This window comes from Talpa europaea (assembly GCF_964194135.1).
Source record: "Talpa europaea genome assembly, chromosome: 3".
Taxonomy (NCBI): domain Eukaryota; kingdom Metazoa; phylum Chordata; class Mammalia; order Eulipotyphla; family Talpidae; genus Talpa; species Talpa europaea.
The window spans coordinates 83,930,326-83,954,666 of NC_140069.1; the positions used below are offsets into that span (position 1 = coordinate 83,930,326).

Sequence of the window (24,341 nt, forward strand, 5' to 3'; positions counted from 1 at the left end):
AGCTTAATGAGGTGACATTTTAGGATGTACCTAAAATTGGGGGCTGGTTGCTCGGAGAATCAACCTAATGCTTATAGGGTTGTATCTTACATTCCCACTCTCAGACTCCAGAGAGGGTAGAATGGCTGGAGATTTGAGTTCATTTGCCAAAGAATTAATCAATTGTGACTAATGAAGCCACTATAAAAACCTAAAGGAGGGGCTTAGCTGTCAGGTTGGTGAACATGTGGCATTTGGGGGGAGAATGATGCTTCTGGAGAAGGCATGGAAGCTCTGTGCCCTTCTCCATACCTTGCCGTTTGCATCTCTTCTAGCTGGCTGTTCCTGAGTTCTGTCCTTTTACCAAATTGGTGACCTAGTGATTAAATTGGAGTTCTGTGAGCCACTGTAGCAAATTACTTGAATCAGACTGGGAACCTCTAACCTGTAGCTGGTTGGTCAGAAGCACAGGTAACAAAATTGCGTTTGGGAATGGCACCTAGCAGCTGAAGGAGGACTGTCTTGGCAATGCTTAAAGATTGAGTCCTTAAATTGTAGAATCTGAGGTTATCTCTGGGTAGAAAATGTCAGAAATGAGCTGAATTGAGTTGAATCTTTGGACACTCTGATGGTGTCTGAGAATTGCTTGTTTTGGGGAAGCACATACAGACTCATACTGGAATTGAGTCTAGGAACCCCTAAACTATGGCTATAATCTTTTTTAAAAAAAGATTTATTTATGCATACAAGAACTGGGGTACAGGCCAGAGGTACGGGAGGTGGTAGTGGTGAGAGGATTCACCGGAGACAGTAGGGAACAGAACAGGCAGACTGACTGAAATAGGCTGCTGAGGGGAGCATCAGGCGAGATAAGAGAGGTCTGCTGTGCCATGTGGGTAGGTCCCTGGCCAGCTGGGGATCGAACTTGTGCTGCAGAGGCTGCGGATAGCTTTATAATGCTGTGCTTAACCTCTTGCGCCACCACGGAGGCCCCAATATAATCTTTTTTTTAATGTTTTTTTAAAAGGAAAATGTGGACCTTATACATTTAAGCTATAATATATTCAGTTTTATTTATATATATTATATAATATGTAATATTTCTTTTCCTTTTACTTATTTCAGCATTTATGAACTATATTATAGAAAATTGAATGTACATTATTACTAAATTTAAAATCTCTAAGAGTGGTATATTGCAAAATGGAATAACTGTCATTTTGATGCTACTGTAAAGAGAAGAAATCTATACTTTGATCATGGCATAGGACAACATGCTTAAGTAAGTGAATATTTTGTTGTTATTTGAAAATTTTTATTGAGACATAAACAACATTAGTTTCAGGTATACATCATATTTGTATGAACATTCACATTACAAAATAATCACCATTAAGTCTAGCTAAAATCCATCAGCATACAAAGAAAAGTTAATTTTTTTCTTGTGCTGAGAACTTTCACTTTTAATTTTTAAAAATTTTTTTACATCATTTTTCATTTTTTGTATAATACATGCATTTTCATCTTGGTTATAGTCCCTGTAAAATTCCCCCCACCCTTTCACCCATGAACTATCACCATGGGCCCTTGTGCTCTTCCCACCCATTTTGATCTTACTCCCTTCTCCCCCGCTGTAGTGTATCTCTGGTTTATAGTTGCCTGCTGATTTTGATTTCTACTTTATTATAATTAGTTATTTTTCCTGATCCCTTATTTGGATCCTCTACATTCCTGCTATATGTGACTTTAACAACTTTCAAATATGTAATACAGTATTATTAACTTTCTAGTTTTTTTTTTTTTCTGTATATGTTCTAGAGCATTTTGGAAAGCTTGTTTTTAAGTTTATTATAAATGCATTAATGCTTTGGACATTCCAGTTAAACTGTTAGCAATTGCATGCTTTTTCATTTGTTACTTTGCTTTCCTCTTGTTTTTATGATTCAGAGCTATTCTTTTTTTTTTTTTTAAGATTTATTTATTTATTTATACAAGCACTGGGTACAGTCAGAAGCGCGGGAGGGTGAGAGAATTCACCAGAGCCAGAGCAGGTAGCAGAACAGGCAGAAGGACCGAAGGACACTGCTGAGGGGAAGCAGCGGGCAGCAGGAGAGGTCTGCACGCCATGTGGAACTTGCCTCCGGTGGCTGGGGAGCAGCTGGGGATCGAACCAGTGCTGCAGAGGCTGCGGGCAGCTTCGCAACCCAGCACTCAACCGCTGCGCCAGCGGGGAGGCCCTCTTTTGTCATATATTCTCATCTGAAGCATTACCATTCACAAGAATAGTTGTATGGTTTTATACCCAACTTTAGTAGATTTGTATTGACTGTTTTTCTCTCCATTTTTAGCTTGAACCTAGTCCTTAATTGTTATTTTCAGTTACTGCTCCCAAATAGTTTTATTCATTGGCAAACCATTAATTTACATCCTTGCTTTTTTTTCACAATATAGATTTTTTTCCCTCAGATGTGGTCACCATAGTTTTCCCACCACCAAAATACCCATAGTTCTCCACCATGGTTCATTGTGCTCTCCCTCAACCGCTCTAAACCTCCTCCCCCTTTTTCTCCTCCCTCTCTCAAATACGAACGCTAATAAAACTCACCTTATAAAGTAGATGTATTCTAGCAAAGTTAAATTTAAGTATATGTAATTCCATTTGGCTTATGATTTGTATTATGAAATACAAGGTTTGGTTTCTGGTGAGCAGCATGTATACTGCTCAAAATTATTGAGCAGTTTACATATATGTTTATATGTAAACAGCTTATTTTGTGTTTTTCCTTTTTAATGTCAATGACTGGACAATATAAAAATATATGTGCTGAGAGCCAGTTGAATAGAACATAGTATAAAGAATGCATTCATTTTTCTTTAAACAAGTGCTTCATTATTTTACAGCACAATAGCCTGCATATCTTCTAGGTTCCTTAGAGTACAGGTCTGTAGTATCCATGTAAATTAATACCAAGTAATCCCCAAGTCTCTGTAGTGTAATATGATAAAAATTTGTGTTGCTTTTGTAAAGTGTGTAGTTATTCCTGTTTGAGTGGCTTTCCCAGAGGGATCTCCTCTAAGCAGCGACACTGAAATCTTAACTCCTTGAACATTTTAGACATGTGGCCACGTGTGTGACCTTGTAAATTCCCAGAAATTCATGTTTTTTGAAACTCTTACTCCCCAAAGCATCTTATTCATTATGTTTTAGACCATGATTTTTGTCTATTGTTTTTTTCAATTGTTTACCCATGCCCCATGCATCAGTAACTATTACGATCCTTACACATTTTTGACAGATGTCCTTTATATGTTTTTGGACAAATGTCACTGGTGGGTACCCCAGTGCTGGAGAGTTCCCAACCAAGCCCTTTGATCTGTTTTTCCAGGGAGTCACCAAACAGGTCACAGTAAACCTAAATTCTTTGAGAAATAATGTCTGTCTGATTCCCTCTGATACTGGATACCTGTATTGGGAACGTGGTTTGTTGTCTTTAAGGCTGCTGCCTATTTCGGTAGCATAGTACAGGACCAGGGTGAGTTAAAACGGCATAAAACATTCTTGAGTTTCAGCTGTTTTTTCCTTGATGAAACACTTACCTGGTTGCTGCAAGCTTTCCATTAGTTTCTAGAGTTCAGAAAAGTTGGTTTTGAAAGTTTTTACAGTGTATTTATTTCTTTGTAGAGGAATGAACCATTGGATTTCCCTACTCTATTTTTTGTTGATTTCAGGTTCAACAGTTTTTATGTTCAAGAATGGCTTTATCCTGAGGACATTAGAAAATGAGAGAATGACAAGGACATGTTACCCACTGGGTACTAATGGGAAACTATCCAGATGGAAATGTGCTATAGGCAATGGTAAATAAGGGATTGTAGTGGGAAGTTGAGGTGTCAGGGCTTGAGATTAGGTTTTGGATTTGGTAATGTTGAAGCTCATGAAGTTAGAAGTGAATTTATAGAATGAGTAGAAAAGAACTTCTGAGGCCTTTAGCTTTGGAGAAACAACCTTCAGCCACTTTGAACAAGAAATCTGTGAAATAGGTATAATTGAACTTTTAGTTTTCTTTTTCGAATGGGGAAAATTAATTTTGGAATTAGATATAAACTGATACATTAATAGCTACTTGTGTCAGTTTTTGTCATCTCTCTTAAAAATAATTAGCATATATAGAATACTATCTAGGTATTAAAAAAAGTAATGTGGATGGACCTAAGTGAAATGTCAGATGGAGAAAGGAAAAGACCGCCCTGTGATTTCACACAGAAGTAAAAGAGAAGCAACACTAATGCGAAAACAAAACAAAATAAAAACGGGCTGTAAGAACAAAATACTGGTTACCAGAATGGAAGGGAGACGGGGTCAGTGTTTGGGTAAATCCTGTAAAAGGGGTCAGTTGCATGGTGACAGATGGAAACTAGAGCTGCAGGTGAATATAATGTATATGCAGGTGTTGATTTATAATGCTGTTCACCTGAAACTTATATAATATTATAAATCAGTGTTATTTAAATTAAAAAAATTAAAAATACCTTGAGGGAAGATTATCCTGAATCATTAGGGTGGGACTGATGTTATGGGTTTCTTATAAAAGGAAAGCAGAAGGGTCAAAGAAAATATGTGGTGGGAAGGAGAGGATTTGATGATGCTACACTAGTAGCTTTCAAGGTGAAGAAAGAGATCATGAGTCAAGGAATGTAGGCCGCCTCTAAAAGCTAGTGAAAGCAAAGAAATATTTTCCTCTAGAATCTCCAAAGGGAATCAGTTCTGCTGATACCTTTATGGCTTTGGACCAGTGACAGTGATTTTGGACTTCTGACCTCCAGAACTATAAGATAATACATTTAAGCCGCTCTTTGGTGGAAATTTATTATAATCGCAATAGGAAACTTAGGCTTTCAGATGAAAGCAATTATTTGTAGTATTTTTCATCCTTGAGAAACATGATTTGAAGTGAAGAAAACAACAATAAACCACAAAAGCAAATGGTAAAAAAATTGTGAAGAAGACTTCCACAGACCATATATTATTAGCTGCTCTTAGCTGGAATTGAAAGGACTGATACCAATAGCAGAGTTTCTCTGATTAGTAAAACAAGTAGGAATCTTGAATAGTGTCTTTATTTTCTCTACGTTTTTTTGTCTTTGCCAACTTACCCCACTCCCCAAGTTCAGATAACTTATTTTTCATCATGTTTTATATCTTTTTAATCTGTTAAATCAACTTGAACAACCAATTTAACAAATACTAATTCTCTGCTTCAGGTAATCAAACTGATCTTATCCTGTTCTCCATTTCTTCTCATTCTCCTTTCCCTTCCAGTCTTTACTGCTCTCACATTTAATACTTTATTACAGGCTTATAGACATTTCTGAAAAGGCAGTGAGATGTAATTTATTAAAATTCCAGTGTACTTTGCCAATTTCCAGGTTGAACACCAGAGAATTAAATTACTTGGAACTGCCAAAAATTCCTACTAAAATTCAGAAGTATATTTCATAAATAAAATATAGACTGAATTATAACCTCTTGGGGGTTCAAAATAATTTCTCTCTTGTGATTTGCAAGTTATTCTTTTCAAAAAATCAATCCATAATTAGACTAGAAAGAAAGGATATGATCATGAAAGTTTTAATTGCTCCCTAAGTGTCTTTTACCAAAGTAATAACATTTTTTTAATTGGGAAAGGAGGACCGTAAACTATAGATGGAGAAGCACCAAAAGCATTTATCCTAGCGTATTGGTTTAGATAAAGTTAGTAACTTGTGTATATCTGCTAATGATGTGTAGAGGTTTTAAGAAAATTTGATTTAGAGTTGAAGATTCGATTTTGTAAATATGTATTCTTGAAAATATTCTCGTTTTATTGTATGAGAATATAAACACAGTATTATCTGTGTTTATATACACACACACACATATACACACACATACATTGGACTCTGGTCTCATTCTAAGACTGAGGCCTGACTCAGTGAAATAGGGCAAAATTGTTAAGGAAAACAGGAACGTGAACCCTATGGAGTGCAGCTTCTCCACTCACCTGCATTTTGTTATTGTTTTAATGTGATCTTAAAAAATGAGAAAGGTGAGAATTATCCATGCACCCACCAGGCAGCATGGATGATAGGGCTAGCCTACTCCGTCCCTCTCATTCTTGGGACTTATAGTAATTAAGATTTTTAGTAGCTTGCAGTGGTTCTGATCTCAGTTTGTTTAAAACTGTAGTCTAGCAGGTCAGGTTGCCTTTGAAAATAGATCCAGTGGCTCAGTTCAGCAGAGTGGGGTATACCTTAAGTTTAACCACATGTGACAAATCTCTTAACTATTACAATTGAGAATTGCTTGTTACAGAAATTAATATTTTTATATATTTTAGAGGTGTGAGTCTTTTAAAAGTTTCCTAATTGTTAAATAATTTTATTTGAAAAGAATAGGTAAGACTGTATATGAAATGGCAAATTTGTTTTGTATAAGAGAATTACTTCTTTTAAGCTGTTTCTACTGCCACAACGGTGTGATATTTCTGACAAATAAGCCAAAGCTTACTGGGACTTTAGAAAAACAATGTAGGCAGATGTATTACAAGTGGTTGAAAATTATATTTTGCATATTGAGTCATTTTAGGCTTTGACCATCATGGAAGTAAGTCATATTTTTTTTTTTTTTATTAAAATCTGGAACTTTTACTTGAAAAGGTAATATTTGCAGGCCTCCCCGGTGGTGCAGCGGTTGAGCGCTGGGTTGCGAAGCTGCCTGCAGCCTCTGCAGGGACGGTTCAATCCCCGGCTGCTCCCCAGCCACCGGAGGAGGGTCCCACATGGCGCGCAGACCTCTCCTGCTGCCCGCTGCTCCCCTCAGCAGTGTACTTCGGCCCTTTTGCCTGCTCTGCTCCCCGCTCTGGCTCTGGTGAATTCTCTCACTCTCCCGCGCTTCTGACTGTGCCCAGGGCTTGTATAAATAAATAAAAATAAATCTTTTAAAAAAAGGTAATATTTGCTATATGTGATAATATACACCTCTGTTTCTAGTAAATCTAATTTGGCGTGTTTCGGTCCATGAATTCCCTAGAAAACCTCACTATGCTACAGATTAGATAGATACAGAAACTGTATATTGTGGAATATTTTTAAGTTAAAAATGAGTTGTAGGTCTGTTTTCATTCTGAGATCATATTAAATAAGTTGAGTGATAACTATCTTGGTTTTAAAGCTCTTTCTGAACTCTTTATGCCATTTGAATGTTAATCTTGTTTTTTTAAGTTTTTGAACTTTAAGATATGCTAAAGTATAAGATTCTGATTCTTTTAGTCTGATTCTTTATTCTTTTAAACTGATAATTTTTTGGAAACGAAAACTACCTACAAACTGACTACTTCTGTTGACCTGGATGTTCCATTGAATTATATTAGTTTCTTCTCAACATACATTCAGTTGATTTCAATAATGTTCCAGGGTCCATGTCTTTTGATTGGGAATTATTTTGTATATTCACTGGTGTGAAATACTTAACACATGTTATTTGACATTAAAAAATGGTATTTTTATTTAAATCCTTTATTAAATCTTAAGCAGTTTCCCTGGGCTATTCTAAAGCTGTCTAAAATTTAATTTAAAAGTAATCCTTAGAAGTTATGTTATGGTTTATTAGCATTTATGGACATCTGGTACAGAATACTTCCTGTGGTTTTATGGTTTGTTTTTTAAGATTTATTTATTTATGCATACTAGAACTGGTGTAAAGGCCAGCGGTATGGGGGGTAAGAGGATTCACAGAGACAGAGTGAGAAACAGAACAGGCGGATTGACTGAAATATGCTGTTGAGGGGAGCAGCGGGCGAGTCAGGAGAGGTCTGTTGTGCCACTTGGGTCACCTCCCTGACTGGGGATTGAACTTGTGCTTCAGTGGCTGACTTCATAGTGCTGTGTCTTAACCCCTTACATCACCAGGGCGGCCCCGGTTTTATGGTTTTGATGGAAGAATTAAAGAGAGGATGAGTCAGAGTGTGTGATACTATAAAAGCATGCAGTTTTTTAGTGTTACAGTAGTTATCTTTGTTGTAAACTTAGTTATTAAAAATACTTTTATTTGGTGAAAAGGTCTTCTGGGCATCCTTTCCATACTATTTCTTTTTATTAAACTATTAAAATTTCAAATTATTAAATACCTCGCAGTTGCTGGATATTAGAGGCAGCATAAGTAGCTGTATTTATGACTAATTGACCCCCTTCTCCCCAGGTATTTATAGTATTTTATGTTAAACAGTCATTCTTCTGCATGGCCTGTGTACCTACACATGTTTGTATGGAAATCAACAAGATGCAAACTTTTTAAAGAAAGGAGTCAGGAAAAGGGTATGCTAAACCATTGTAGTTGTGGTTTTTAAACTGTATTATATGTACTCACTAGAGAGATTCTTAAACACAGATTGCTGGATCTCCTTGAAGGTTCTGATTCTAAATCTGGGATGAGACCTGACTCTTGTCTTAGATACTTAAGGTAGAAATAACGTTGACAGGAAATCAGAAGGAGATTTCACTTTAGGAAGTGAAGGCTGTATGGAAATCTAAGAAGCAATTAGGGAATAGGGTAATAGGAAAATTACATTTAGTTCAGAAACTTCTAAACTACCTGACAGACATAATTAGCAAACATTCTTTTTTTTTCCAAAAGTCAATTAGCAAAACATAATAAAAAACATTGCCTATCCCATTCCTCTCCATTCCTGCATTTTTGCTCCCAGAGGCACTTTCTTTACATCATTCCATTTACATATATTAAAATGCATGTGCACAAAGCAGCAATATACATGTTGCATAAATATATTAAAAAATATTTAGAAGGTAAACTTGTACATAAATTTTTTTTTAAAGATTTATTTATTTTATACAAGAACCTGGGTACAGGCCAGATGCGCGGGAGAGTGAGAGGATTCACCAGAGACAGAGCGGGGAGCAGAGCAGGCAGAAGGACCGAAGTACACTGCTGAGGGGAGCAGCGGGCAGGACAGGAGAGGTCTGCCGCGCCATGTGGGACCCTCGCCAGCCAGCCTGGATGAAATGGCGCTGCAGAGGCTGCGGACAGCTTCACAGCGCGGCACTCAACCGTCTGCGCCACCAGGGGAGGCCCCGATGTACATAAATTTTTTAAAAATATTTTATATAATTCTTACATCATTTTTCATTTTTGCACAATGTATGCATTTTCATTTTAGTTATATTCCCCATACAATTGCACCCCTCCTTATTTTGACCCTAATTCTTCCTCTCCCCTCCTTTCCCCCCCACAGTGTGCACATAAATTTTGTACAATGTTTGCATGTGGGAAGATGGAGAAGTAGAAGTGAGGTATAGAGAGTTAAAAGGGGAGAAAATAAAGTAGGTAAATCACACTATTTTTAGCTCAGAGGTAATCTTAATCCTTAAGTCACATGATCAGATGTTCAGCTGATAGCTTTCTCACACACAAAGATGACTTTAGTATATTCACATTAAGAAATTTTCTTTTCTCTAGAATACTTTATTAAGAATATATAATACATGTAACATACAAAACATGTTGACTTACTGTCAATTTCATATTCTAATAGTAGTTTTCTTTCCAATTAGAATTTAAAAAAATTTATAATATTGTTTAATGTTTTGAGTGAATTTGTATATAGGATGTGAGTTTTGGATTGAGTTTCACTTTTTAAACTATGAATGTCCAGTTATCCTAGCATTTTTTGTTGAACAAGATGATCCTTGTTTCATGGTATTGCTGTTGTACCTTTGTAATCATTTAGTTGTGGAGGCTACTTCCGGGTTCTCTATTCTGTTTTGTTCTTTGTGTTTTTTATTGCCAATACCACACTGTTCAGATTGTTTTAGCCTTGTAAGTTGTGAAATCAGGTAGTGTAAGTTTTCCAGTTTTGTTCTCTCTCATAATCATTTTGATATTCTAGTTCCTTTGTCCATACATTTTAGAATCAACATGTCAATTTTTACAAAAACCCTACTGAGATTTTGATTGGGACTGCATTGACTCTGAGTCAGTCTGGGAAAGCTGACATGGGTGATATGTCTATTGAGTTTTTTTGTGTGCTATTTTGTTATTAACTCATTGTACTCTTTTTTTTTTTTTTTTAAAGGCAATTGCATTTCTATTTATTTATTTATACATACATACATACAAGCACTGGGTACAGTCAGAAGCGTGGGAGGGTGAGAGAATTCACCAGAGCCAGAGCGGGGAGCAGAGCAGGCAGAAGGACATATCACCAGTAAGTCAATTAACATGTTTTGTATGTTACATATCAGAGATATTAGGATGCAGCTGTCTTTTAGTAAGATTAGATACTAGAGGGCCTCCCCGGTGGCGCAGTGGTTGAGTGCTGGGTTGCGAAGCTGCCCGCAGTCTCTGCAGCGCCGGTTCGATCCCCGGCTGCTCCCCGGCCACCGGAGGAGGGTCCCACATGGCGCGCAGACCTCTCCTGCCGCCCGCTGCTCCCCTCAGCAGTGTCCTTCGGTCCTTCTGCCTGCTCTGCTCCCCGCTCTGGCTCTGGTGAATTCTCTCACCCTCCCGCGCTTCTGACTGTACCCAGTGCATGTATAAACAAAACAAACAAATGAATAAATAAATAAATAAAAACATGCCTCTAAAAAAAAAAAATTTAAAAAAAAAAAAAAAAGATTAGATACTAGATTTACAAAAACGTAAGACGGTGCCACTTTTCTAACAGGTCTTTTTATTTTGGAAAATCATTGTTTCAATAAACTCATAGAGTAACAGCAAATTTTTATCAAGCTTCATGTATAGTACATTTATTTTTAATGAATTAAAGTTTGTTTTAATTTCTGACATGAATATATAGGTGAAGTGTTGCCTTTAAATAAGTTTATAATAATTACCTTAAGTACAGTATTAGTAAACTAGGAACTTCTAGATGAATTTGATAGATATAGTATAGAGGAGTTCTGAGACCAAACAATTTGAGAATCACTGAGCAGAAATGATAAACTTTAAATATGTCATTAGTAAGAAATAAGATATTGTGGGGGAAGTGGATGTTTCACTGGATAAAGTGAAAATATCAAGATCTTAAATTTTTAAAACAATCTAGGCATAATAAGCCTATTTTTAAAGATTAGGCATTTGACAATGCGCTGCTATGGTTTCTGGTAGGTACTTGGACACATTTCATTCATTCATCATTAAAGATGAGCACTTTCTTTGATAAAGGCACTTGATACATGAACGGAATTCACTACTCAAGAAGACAGATGTGTCCTTTTTCATGGCTTTCATTCTGTGGAGGAAACAAAACATCAGATTAGGAACTGGCCAGGAAATTAGGATATGGAGAAAAAGTAACAGGGCTGGCTATATAGATGAATCAGGAAAGTCTTTCCAAGGAAAAAACATTTAAGCAGTGACCTGAGGGATAAGCAGCAATCAGCAACGGGAAGAACTTTCCGGGCAAGGGGAGGAATACTACTCAGACACATAACCACTGATATATTAACTGCCATTTAATTCTCACAACCGGCGTGTACTATACACATTTGATAAATCTGAGTTATAAATTTGTCCAGTTAAATAGAATGCATAATAGCTTGTATTTTCTAATATCCTATGTAAATGACTATTACAGATTTAATTCTTTATTGTAAAATTTATTGATGCAAGTTATATCACAAAAGAATAAATCATAGTATCAATATAAAGCTTAAATGTAAAAGTAAATTCGATTTCATACTATAAAGCATAAAATATACAAATAATTCATTTACCACTATAGTTTCTAAAATGATCAGAACAATATTTTTTCTTTAAGATAACATGTTTTTTAAAAAATTTATTTATGCATACAAGAGCTGGGTTACAGGGCAGAGGTATGGGGGGGTGAGAAGATTCACCAGAGAGTAGGGAGCAGAACAGGCAGACTGAAATACACTGCTGAGGGGAGCAGCGGGCGAGACAGGAGAGGTCTGCTGTGCCATGTGGATAGCTCCCATCAGCCCAGGATTGAACTCGTGCCGCTGAGGCTGTGGATAGCTTCACAGGTTGCGTCTTAACCCCTCATGCCACCAGGGAGGCCCAAGATAACGTGTTTTAAAAGTGGAGGATCTTCCTCTTTGGGTATTGTTACTGCACCACACTTAACCCCAATAGTCCATTCTGTTCCTTCCCCACTTGGGAACCGTGTATTTTTTAAATTATTTTTATGAATATATAGGTGAAGTGTTGCCTTTAAATAAGTTTATAATAATTACCTTAAGTACAGTATTAGTAAACTAGGAACTTCTAGATGAATTTCATCAACAGAAATGTGCTGATTTTGCATGGACTTTGACGCATTTGGAATGTCAGATGTCCATGCCATATGACATATTTCAGTTCTGTGTGTCTGACATCAAAGGCCGAAGTCACAGTAAACAAGTGTGAACCATACTTTTAAAACATGACTATTCTTTTGTGAACCAGACTGTTTCCTTTCTATTTCCCTAAACTAGAACCTTTCGTGTTCTTGTTTAGTCTTTTTTTGCACCATTGTAATAGCAGTGAACACCTTTTTTGTTCATCCCTGGAGCCATAGGTGAGTCCTGAGTCTGGTTTACTGCACTGGGCAGGGGAACCTTGGGGAATAGAATCCAGAGAGGCCTGGCCTCATGGCCACCTGAGAAATACACTTACTGGTGACACTAGTGCAACTTTCTATGTTTTCTGTGAATCAATGTGATGGATTCTAAGTGTTTGGGGCTAAGAAATAGCATAGCTTACTGTTTATTTTGAGCAAGCCAAGTGATCAAATTTTTTTTTTTCGGTAATATAAAATATTCTGTATTAATTTGGGCAGCTGTGCTTCAAATCCCTGTGGCATCTTTGAATTTAGTTATTGTAATTCAGGTACTTTCAAGTTTCTATGAAGGGGGATGTTTTTGTTGTTTTTGCTCCCAAAGGAGCCATGGTATTTTTAATCAGTTCTTTAGGGAAAGCTTGGCTAACTGCTCCAAAGTTAAGTTTGTTGGTTGAATATTGCTAAATAAAATGTTACAATAATTGAATAATTTGGGGAGAAATGTACCATTTTCCTCATGCAACTAGTAGTTTTCCTTCTCTTTGGTAGTTCATACTGTACAAATATAATTTACATTCCAAAACTGAAAAACTACTCTCACCTTAGCTTTTCAGGAAACTCTGGGTAAGGCAAAAGCACGTGTCCCTGTTTTATAAGAGAACTTGATAATATGATTCCTTTATTTGAAAACTTTTAAAATAATTGTGAACTGTTAAAGAGGGCTGTGTTACTCTTTAAAATAGGACTTTTGTGAAGCAGTTGCCCTTTTATTTAGAGTTTGACAGGATTTTCATATAGCATGATTTCTGATAGAATCACAATGTTTCTAACTATAGTTTTGGGCTATTTAGTTACCATTTTGTTTTAAAGAATCATGAAAAATTACGCCTTTAATTTCCTCCATTCCTGTATTTAGCTTCTCTCCCCTCAGCTTTCTTTCCTTCCCATTTAATTACTTAACACTTAAATAAAATTTAGTATAAAGGATCAAAACAGTACAAAGGTAAGATGCACAAAATAGACTAGTCACTAGACTTGTGGGTATCCTTTTAACTTATTTATATGTATGTGTTTTAGAAACATACAAATGTATTGTTTTTTACATAATATTCTGCAGGTGGCTTTTTTCCATGTCTTAGGGAGCTCTTAGTACTACTGTATGCTAGTCTGTATTATAGATGTGCAGTTAATTAGACCAATCTTGGTGTCTCTTCTGTATACATGTATTTAAGAATGAATGGGGCCAGTAGTTTTCCTGCCTGATGTTTGCTACACTCATACTCTCAATTAATTTTCAGCTTTCTTTGACTATTATTACCATCCCATTTTCAAATCCCTTCCCTTTTTTGCCAACTCTATTAAAATTATGGTCCACATTTGTTCATAAGAACTAATCAGTCTTAATTTTTGTGTGCCACGTATATCAGAAATTTTATTCCATTTGATTCTAGCTTGTGTGGCAGGTAGCACAAATTAAGTGATTTACATACTGAAAAGAATTTAATCAGATTCATAGCTGTGTACTAAAATATCAACTAAAAATCTTTTTTTTTTTTTTTTTTATAAATTTTATTGTTATATTCCCCATACAATTGCAGCCCCCCATTCTGACCCCAATCCCTCCCCTCCCGCCCCCGCCCCCCTAAAAGTGTCTCTGGTTCATAGTTTTTTGTTGATTTTGATTTTCACTTTCTTATAGTTATTCATTTTCCTGGTCCCTTATTTAAGTTTTCTAGATTCCTGCTATGAGTGAGACCATCCGGTATTTTTCTTTTTCTTTTTGGCTTATTTCGCTGAGCATGATCCCTTCCAGCGCCATCCATGTTGCAGCAAATTGCATGTGTTTATCTTTTTTGAATGCTGAGTAATATTCCATGGTATATATGTACCACATCTTCTTGATCCAGTCATCTATTTTTGGGCATTTGGGTTGTTTCCAAAGCTTAGCTATTGTAAACAGTGCTGCTATAAACATAGGGGTGCAGGTGTTCTTTGGAATTGATGTTTCTGTGTCCTTTGGGTAAATACCTAGGAGTGGAATTGCTGGGTCATATGGAAGCTCTATGTTTAGTAGGTCCAGAAATCTCCACACAGCTTTCCACAGTGGTTGGACCAGTTTGCACTCCCACCAACAGTGCAGAAGAGTTCCTTTTTCTCCACACCCTCGCCAACATTTGTTGTTGCTAGTTTTTTTAATATGTGCCATTCTCACTGGTGTAAGATGGTATCTCATGGTAGTTTTGATTTGCATTTCCCTGATGACAAGTGATGTTGAACATTTTTTCATATGCCTGTTGGCCATTTGCATTTCCTCTTCAGAGAAGTTTCTTTTAAGCTCTTCTGCCCATTTTTTGACTGGATTATTTTCTTTGTTGTTGTTGAGTCTCATCAGCTCTTTGCAGATTTTTGTGATCAGTCCTTTATCATTAGTGTTGGGTGCAAAAATGTTCTCCCAGTTGGTGGGGTTTCTCTTTGTTTTTGTTATTGTCTCTTTTGCTGTGCAAAAGCTCTTTAATTTGATGTAGTCCCAGCTGTTTATCTTTGCCTTCACTATCACTGCTTTGGGTGATGTGTCTGTAAAGATGTCTTTGATGTGCAAATCACGTAGTGTTTCGCCTATATTTCCTTCTATATATTTTATGGTTTCAGGTCTTATGTCTAGTTCTTTAATCCATTTTGAGTTGATTTTTGTGTATGGTGTGAGGTGGTGGTCAAGCTTCATTCTTTTGCATGTAGCGACCCAGTTTTCCCAGCACCATTTATTGAACAAACTTTCTTTGCTCCAATGCATAGTCTTTGCTCCTTTGTCAAAGATTAGTTGACCATAAATCTGTGGGTTTATTTCTGGATTTTCTATTCGATTCCATTGGTCTGTATGTCTGTTCTTGTTCCAATACCATGCATCAACTAAAAATCTTAATCTTGGTGAGAATTGTGAAACTTGTTTAATTTTGACATATTTCAAAGCATAGGCTTAAAAATAAAGCTGTTTAGGAAATATTTCTAGAAACACAAAGAAAACTGCTGTTAAATGTAGGTTTTCTTTGTTAAAAAAATCTTAATGTCTTCTCTAATGCACACTTTATTAGATAGGAGACAAATGGTTAATTGGCAGCAAGAGAATGAGGGTCAACCCAGATTAATTAACAGTACAAACTAAAAGGGGCAAAATTTTGTTACTCAGGCAATCGTTATTGGCCTCCTTGGAAAAGAAAGCCTCAGGATTGAGAAAAGATCCTACAAGCTAACTAGTTCTCTTCTTTGAAGGCTAACCAGCCCACAACAAAAAAATTTTAGCAGTTGAGATGGCAAAGAATAGCTAATATTTGAATGAAAACAACTTGCATTTTCTTTGCTCATCTACAAAAATTAAATTTGGCATTGAAGACACCTGATATCCCTCACTCACATAAAGAGGAGTTAGGCTTTTTAGTTTGAGAAATTAAAGCAATGACAGGATCTAGAATTAGTCTTGAATAGACTTGACCAATTCAGCTTTTCTGTGCCTAGGAAACTTTGTAGGAAAGTTACGTTTCAAATCCATAGCTAAAATTTGGAAGTAATTTAGTTGTGTGGTATTTGGATATAGTTAATTTTTAAATTTACTTCTAATTTTGTTATGTATGCATATGTGTGTATGTATACATATATGTATATATTTAGTTAATGGAAAACATTTCAAACATAAATGTAGAGAAGATATAATGAACCTCCATGGCGTCAACATTAACTTGTGACCAGTCCTTTTTTCATTTGTATTTCTACCTACTTCTCCCCTTAATCCAGATATTAAAGGAAATCACAAGCCAGTACTTGTCTCTGAGACTTTAAAATCGTGACCATAATATCATTGTTAACCTCTAAATTTAGAAGTACTTGATATTGTTGATTTTTAAAAATTTCTTGATGTCTTTTGTTTAATAGCAGTTTTGTTTAAACTTCCAAATAAATCAATATTTTTTAGCTTAAGTTTAAGCTTATAGAAGAGTTGCAAAAAATGGTACAGCTGCCCTTCATGTTAACATCTTACATAGCTCTAGTACAAATATCAGAAATAATGTTGTACTGGCAATGTTAAATTCTTATGAACCAGAGTACTTACTATAAAAACTGATGAAACTAATACTCCTTTTTTGTTCTAATGCCTAACCTAGTGTTTGAGATTGCATTTGGTCACAATGTCTGTCACCTTAGTTTCCTCTAATATAGAACAGTTCCTTTAAAGAACTGGTCAGTTATTTTATAGTGTCTCTTAATTTAGATTTGCCTAATTAGAGGTGATATGCCCTTCTCCGTGCATAATAAATCGGGGCTACATGCTGTCAAAATCACCTACTAGTGATGTAGACTTTAATTTTAGTTAACATGGCTATCGCCACTAAAATTGACATCCTTATTTTTCCTTTATTCTAAGATTGGGGTAGTTTTTGGAGTTTTTCAGTTTGGATTTTGCTGGTTGCCTTCCCATAGTGATGTTTAACCCATTCTGTAAAATGGGTTTGATATGGAGGCTTACTGGATGCAAGTTGATTTCCTTTGTAGTTGGTAAAGTGCTTTCATCAGGCAGCACCTCATTCCCTGAAAGATGGGCATTTTCTCCCTCTGCACTAAATCCTGTGGAATAGTCAGTTAACTATTTTCTACCACCTAGTGTAATCCATGAAATCATGCTCTGCTGGTCACCAGAGCCAGGCTATCAAGGGATGTGTTCTCTAGGCAGCAGCTATAAGAGCTGGGTGCCAGACTTGTGCACAAGCTCCTTTCTCAGTTATGCTGGGGGTGAGTCAGAGGGGAAGTATGAAAATGGCACCCACCAACCTCTCTGGAGAGAATTGCAATGGGTCCCTAGATGGCTGTTAAAAGGTTAAGTCTGTGGAGCAGGATTCCAATTAAGATATGCAAGTAGACCTTTCATGAAACTACTGCATGTTTCAGTGAGTTATCTCTGCTGAACCCTGAGACGATAGCCATAGAGAATCTTCATGAGCCCATTAAGAACTACTTTTTAGTTCACTGTAGACTTATAAGTGTTGTGGATGCAAACCCTTTGACCTTTAAAGCTAGATATTTTGTGGTCTTGTGTCTTAGGTGGAAGTCTTAAAAATTGGGGTGCTAGATAGGGATCCAAACCTTTGCTCCTTAAGGAGAAGCTGGTAGATGTGTGCTAGTGTTGTGGTTTATGGAGAGATTCTCTTACTTGTTATGATGAGGGTTTTTCCTCAGTTGTCCAATGAGTAGGAGTTGCTCAGCCTGTTTCTGGATTTCTTTCAGAGGTAGTTGTCCTGCATGTAGCTGTAGATTTGGTGTGTCTGGGGAGTAGGGAAATTTAGGAGTCTCTTAAATTGCAACCTCCTGATGCTTTGAAATGTTTACCTAGGAACCATGAGTTTAAGCATTAGATTGGTGCCTTAATTATAATTTATACCCCCCTGAAACATTCTGAATATACATATTGAAATTTATAAGGTTAAAATTATGAAAAATTTCAATAAACCAGGGAAATAAAGACACATATTTACCTCCCAGATTTATAATTTGTCATTTTACAGTATTGGCTCTAGACTAGTCTTTTAAAAAATAAAAATTTAGCTATAACTTTAATCTGCTTTCAAAGGTAGTCCATATCCTGACATTGGTATTTGTTGTTTCCATCTCAAATCTTAAGATTTTGGCTTTTTCTTTCCAACAATTGGACTATTTTATGCCTATGCTTGGATTTGCTTAGTATCTTTCTTGGTGCTTTCTAAGACTCTTGAAATTTCATATTTATCAGATAGTCAAGTATTTTTTCTGCCTCATTCTTTTCTTCTGTAATTACATTTAAATATATGTGGATATTATAACATTGTTCTGTAAATCACTGAGCTTAAGTTGATTTTTTTTTTAAAAAGATTTATTTATACAAGAGCCAGGGTACAGGCCAAATGCATAGGAGGGTGAGAGGATTCACCAGAGACAGGGTGGGGAACAGAACAGGCAGACTGACTGAAATACACTGCTGAGTGGAGCAGCGGGCGAGGCAGGAGTGGTCTGCTCGCCAGTGGGTTGCTCCGAGGCCGGTGGGGATCAAACGACACTGCAGATGCTGTGGACAGCTTCGCAGAGCTGCGCTCAACCGCCTGCACCACCAGGGAGGCCCCAACTTGATTTTTTAAAGATTATTCATGCATGGATGTAACACCTAAAGCATAAGCGGTTAAGAACCAGGTACAGGCCAGATGTGCAGGAGGATGAGAAGATTCACCAGAGACAGAGCAGGGAACAGAACAGACTGACTGACTGAAATACACTGCTGAGGGGAGCAGCGGACAAGAAAGGAGAGGTCTGACACGCCATATGGGTATTTCCTTCGCTGGCTGGGATCCAACCCGCACTGTGGAGGCTGCGAACAGCTTCACAGTGCTGCACTCAACGGCCTGCACCACCAGGGAGGCCCTTAAGTTGATTTTTAGTTTCTGCTTTTTCAGATTAGGCAAGTAATATGCCTAGAGGAATTAATTCCAATCTGACATTAAACCCATTCAATGAGGTTTCTTAAAGTTGCATTTTTGAATTGTGGAGCTTTTGATTCTTAGTTTTTCATTCTGTTGAAATTTCTTATCCATTTATCATGACCAACTGTCTCCCCCACTTTATTGAGATGTAATTGACATTATAGCATTGAATAATTTAAGCTGTACAGAATGACTTGACTCAGACTGTGAAATGATTACTGCTATTACCTCAGATACCAAAATTAAAGATTTTTTTCCCTTCTGATGAGAACACTACCATACAGCAGTGTTGTACTTGATATCCTTAATACTTATTTATAACTGGAGTTTTTATCCCTTTGTGAGGTTTTGTTTGCTTTTGAGAGATCATATATTTATCTTTGTGTCTGAGGATTTAATTTCATTTACTATAATGTTCTCTAATTTATGATTGAATAACATTCCATTTGTATATGCCACACTTTTTTAAAAAAGTTCTGTAGACGCTTCGGTTGTTTCCAGTCTTGACTATTATAAATAATGTAAGGAACATGGGTATGTATCTCCTCTGTGGATATAGTCCTAAAGTGGAACTGCCGGATTACATGTTAGTTGTATTTTTAGTATTTTGAGAAACCTCCATACTGTTTTGCATAGTGGCTATACCAGTTTTCACTTGTCCACTTTTCCCAGCATCCTTTATGGAAAAACTCCTTTATCCATTGGATAGTATTGGCTTCCACAACCATATTTTCTTTAGCTTATTCACAATTGTTGCTTTAAAATCTTTTTTAATGCATGAGTCATTTCAGACACTGTAGTTTCTCTTGATTAGAGGTCACATATTTTATTCATCTTTATAGTAATTTTGGAATTTTTTTCTTGGACATTGAGTTACATTGTGGAGCTATTATTCCACTGTTTGGATTTTGTTTTATCAAACAGTTACCATGGCAGAAACAGATTCCAAACTATATTTGGCAAGAAGCAGCTGAAATTCAGTTGCTTTTGCCTTACCTGGGCTGCTTGACTCTGCTCTGCACATGCCTAATTAATGGGTTAGCTAAATTTTTTGGCAGTTTAATTTCAGAATTTGGGGCTCCCCTTTTGTAACTTTTACTGAGCTCTCCCCTTCTCTACTTCTACCTGCTATTTGGAGTTGCCGATACTGTCTTTGGATTCCTTAGTGACATTGCAGACTAGTCCCATGTTCTGGTGTTTTCCCTTAAGTAAAAAGCCATAAAAATGTAAATTTTAATTCAGAAGTTCTCTCTGTTCTCCAAAGAATCAACTTCTTATTTTCTGGCTCATGCTGGCATTTGAGCAATTGTAAGCACTTTAGATATCTCAAACTATTTATAGTAACAACATTATCCTGAGTTAACTAATTCATTCATTTACGAAGAGGGTGCATATAATCTTTTAAGTTCATGAACCAAAATAAAGTGATACTGCCTGAGTATTTCAAAAAAACATCACTTGTATAGAGAATGGTAGTTGGAATATTAGGCTACAGTTGCTGACTGAGAGAATGTCTTTCTGGACAAAGAAATATTGAAGTCTTAAAGGTTTGGAAAGATTTCTTTTTCCTTTTTTAAGATTTATTTATGCATGCAAGAACTGGGGTACAGGCCAGAGGTGTGGATGGTGAGAGGATTCACCAGAGACAGAGTGGGGAACAGAACAGGCAGATTGACTGACATACACTGCTGAGGGGAACAGCAGGTGAGTCAGGAGAGGTCTGCTGCGCCATGTGGGTAGCTCCCTGGCTGGGGATTGACTCGTGCTGCAGATAGCTTCATAGGTTGCATCTTAACCCCTGTGCCACCAGCGCGGCTCCAAGATATTTTTTCTATAGTGTGATTTAAAAAATTAGGTTTTTAGAACCCACTTTCAAACATGGATGCCCCCCCCCCCACTTTTGAAATTTTGATGAAAGCTATGGCACCAGAAATATGTGTATGCTTGTGTACAGTTTTGCATAACCTTTTTGGGGGTGGCTTGTGCATGCTTCTGAAGTCAATCCATAGACCACTTTCCCAACCCCCCCAATTAAGCACTTTTTTTTAGATTTGTTTACACACAAGATGTAGGCCAGAAGGATGAGGAGTGAGAGGATTCACCAGAGACAGAGCAGGGAACAGAACAGGGAGATTGACTGAAATACACTGCTGAGGGGAGCAGCAGGCGAGTCAGGAGAGGTCTGTGTACCATGTGGGTAGCTCCCTGGCTGAGGATCCAACTCATGCTGCAGTAGCTGCAGATAGCTTCATAGGTTCCATCTTAACCCCTTGCACCACCAGGGAGGCTCAGGATTATTCTTTTGTATATAGACGTAGGCTTCAAGAGATCACATCTCCCATCTGTGCTGTGCGGTTCTGTCTACTTGGAAGTAGCTACGAGTCTGGGAGTTGTCACTTGACAATATTCTGTATCCCAATAATTGCTTTCTCACCATTCCAAATGTCAAAGTAGGAAGTCAATTAATTCAACATTGTTTGTGTATCTCAAGGACAGAGAAAAACAGGTGATTTGGAATTAGAATTCTTCCATCCTTACGACAGTAAATGAACATGGATCTTAATTTTATGTCTGTCATCTTTTTTTCCTAGGTATATGCAGCAATGCTGTGGCAACAAGCTAATGAAAACAGACAAAATTCAACTGAAAAAGCCTGTTTTGGAACCACCCTTCCAGAAGAAAAACTTAATGACTTTCGTGATGAACAAATTGGACAGTTGCAGGAGCTGATGCTAGAAGCCACTAAACCTAGTAGGCAATTTAGTATTACTGAGTCTACGAAAAAAGTTTAGTGTATTGCTCAGAACCCCTTTATCTGTTTCTAAGGTTTATTTCTTTGTTTTCTTAGGCTTTGGAATGCCTGATATTAATTTTTTCTTTTATTTGGGAATGTTCTCTGCAGTATATGGATCAGGATCACTAGTAGACAGAACTTTACTGCAGTACTACCTGCTGCATGGGATTTAACTTTTGGATTAAACCAAGAATGCCTACAAAATGGGCAAAGTTTGTCTCTAATACTATTATTAGGCTCCTGGCTTTACTTTCATTAAGTAACTATCATGAATAAAATAGATGTTGAATTCCAGCAAGGTTTATTATTTAGGTTATTAAATACTTTGTCATCCTGAAGGTTTTCCCTCATTTTTGAATGTCCCTTCTTCTCCAGTCATTGTGTATTTAAAATGATGAAACTAAGATTCAGTATACTGTCATATTTATGATATATATAAACAGTAATAAATTTCTGCAGTGTTTCGCACAAATGACCCTTTAAATAGTTACCTTGAGTCTCATTTATTGCCTAATGGAATTGGGAAAGCTTTCATAAAATGTTTATGATTTGTATCTTTAGGTATGTATTTACTCTGAGATTCTTAAGTCATCATTTTTCAGATGCAGCTGCATTTGTGTCTACTCTTTAAAAACTGATTCCTGTTTATTCTAGTTTGCTATTTCATGCTTTCTCTATGTGTATGGCTACCAGGCCCCTCAGTCCTTCCCTTCCCCCTAGAGTTAATCTTTAGATTGATCATTTAGTCTTTTTCTCACTGAAAGATAAGCAATTGGTCCATTAATAATCTAGTCTTTATATCAGGCTGTAGGAATACAGCAGTGAATAAGAAAAAAGCTCTTGCTGAACATGAAGTTTAGAATCTAACAGTGCATTCAGGAATCATGTTGCATTGTTAGCAAATTATTGAAATAATTTTATAAATGCTCTAACACTGCTTCTTTGTGGAGTTATTTTACAAGCCAGTAAAACGTATAACTCCTGAATATTGTACCTTTTAGTCCACCACTAAGCTACCCTCACTTAAATAAATCTTAAAAAAAAAAAAAAAAAGTTCTTATTTATGAATAGAAGAACTGAGTTGTAGACCAAAGGTGCTGCAGGGTGGGGGTGAGAGGATTCACCAGAGACAGAGTGGGGAGAACAGGCTGATTTACTGACATAAAGTACGAGGGGAGCAGCAGGCCAGACAGAAGAAGTTTGCCACATGATAACGTGGGTTAGCTCCCTGGCAGGGGATCAAACTCAGGCTGCAGAGGTGCTAGCATTGAGAATTAAACCCTATGCCACCAGGGAGGCCCTTAAGAACTTCACTGTTAGTAGAGAACTAGAAACAACCTGGTGCCCATCAACAGATAATTAGATAAAGATATGCTACATATACACAATGGAACACTACTCACTTATAAAAATAAATATTTTTCCTCCAAAAAAAAAAAAAAAATATTTTTCCTCCAAAAAAAAAAAAAAAAACTTTACTGTTAAATTTTTGGTGACATTAGGCTACTAGATAAGTCAACCCTCATGAATTAGTGCTAATAGTTCTTTGATGGTTCATTTATCACTTTCAGTCAAGGCTACACTCTAACCTTCACTTTGAAAACTGCTCCACATCAGAAATTGCTAGTTACAGCATTCTATACTTTTGTTACTTAAAAAAAAAGTATATAATTTACATCATTGTTAATTTTTGTACACCATTTGCTTTCTTTTCTAAGGTGTAGTGCCCGTAAAATTTCCACCACCAATTCACCCATGCACCATCACCACAGTCCCTTGTGTTCTTCCCTCCCGTTTTGATCCCTGTCCCTCCCCTGCAGAATGTTTCTGATTTATAGTTGCCGGTTAGTTTTTTTTTTCCCTACTTAACAATTTTTGATTGTACAAAAATTACATTTTATATGTTAAATATGTAACAGCATATTTCATGAAATCTTGCCCACAAATATTTACACAAAATACATTAGTTCACCCATATGTATACCACCATTACATAGAGTTTTAAAGGGATATGTAATATGACTTAATTGTATACTCCATGATTAATAGAATTCACTTACATTACAAAATCAATTATGCAAAAAGCTACTGGGTTGTTAGAAAAGTCATGATGCATTTTTGCATAGAAAGCAAAAAATGTCATGACTTTTCATATTAACTAAGTTACACAATTAGTGCAGATTTTTCCATGCAATCCCTATCAAGAATCCAACTATTAGAAGTGTCATTTTTCCTTATTTTAAACTATATTACAAGGCTACAGTAATCAAACATATGGTGTCGACATACAAATAGGCACCTACATCAATGGAACAGAATAGAAAGCCCAGAAATAAACCCATACATATCAGTCAATATTTGACAAGGATACTCATGGGAAAAAAAAGAAAAACCATATTCACCTGCAATGGAGTAAACTGTCAAACCCTATTTAATGCCATACACAAAAGTAAACTCAAAATGGAGTAAAGACTTGAATGTAAGGCCCCAAACCATAAAACTCCTAGAAGGAAATTT

General features: G+C 36.6%; 1 protein-coding gene across 1 annotated transcript in view; it reads left to right on the forward strand.

Moving 5' to 3' along the window:
- The window catches only part of SDHAF3 (succinate dehydrogenase complex assembly factor 3), a gene marked incomplete at both ends in the record, with an annotated part of 55,797 nt that extends 33,975 nt beyond the window's left edge, over positions 1-21,822 (forward strand). The window contains one exon of the mRNA XM_084230582.1: positions 21,622-21,822. Within this exon, the coding sequence (XP_084086708.1) occupies positions 21,622-21,822 (201 nt within the window). The remainder of the gene's footprint in view (positions 1-21,621) is intronic.
- Positions 21,823-24,341: the final 2,519 nt, after the last annotated feature.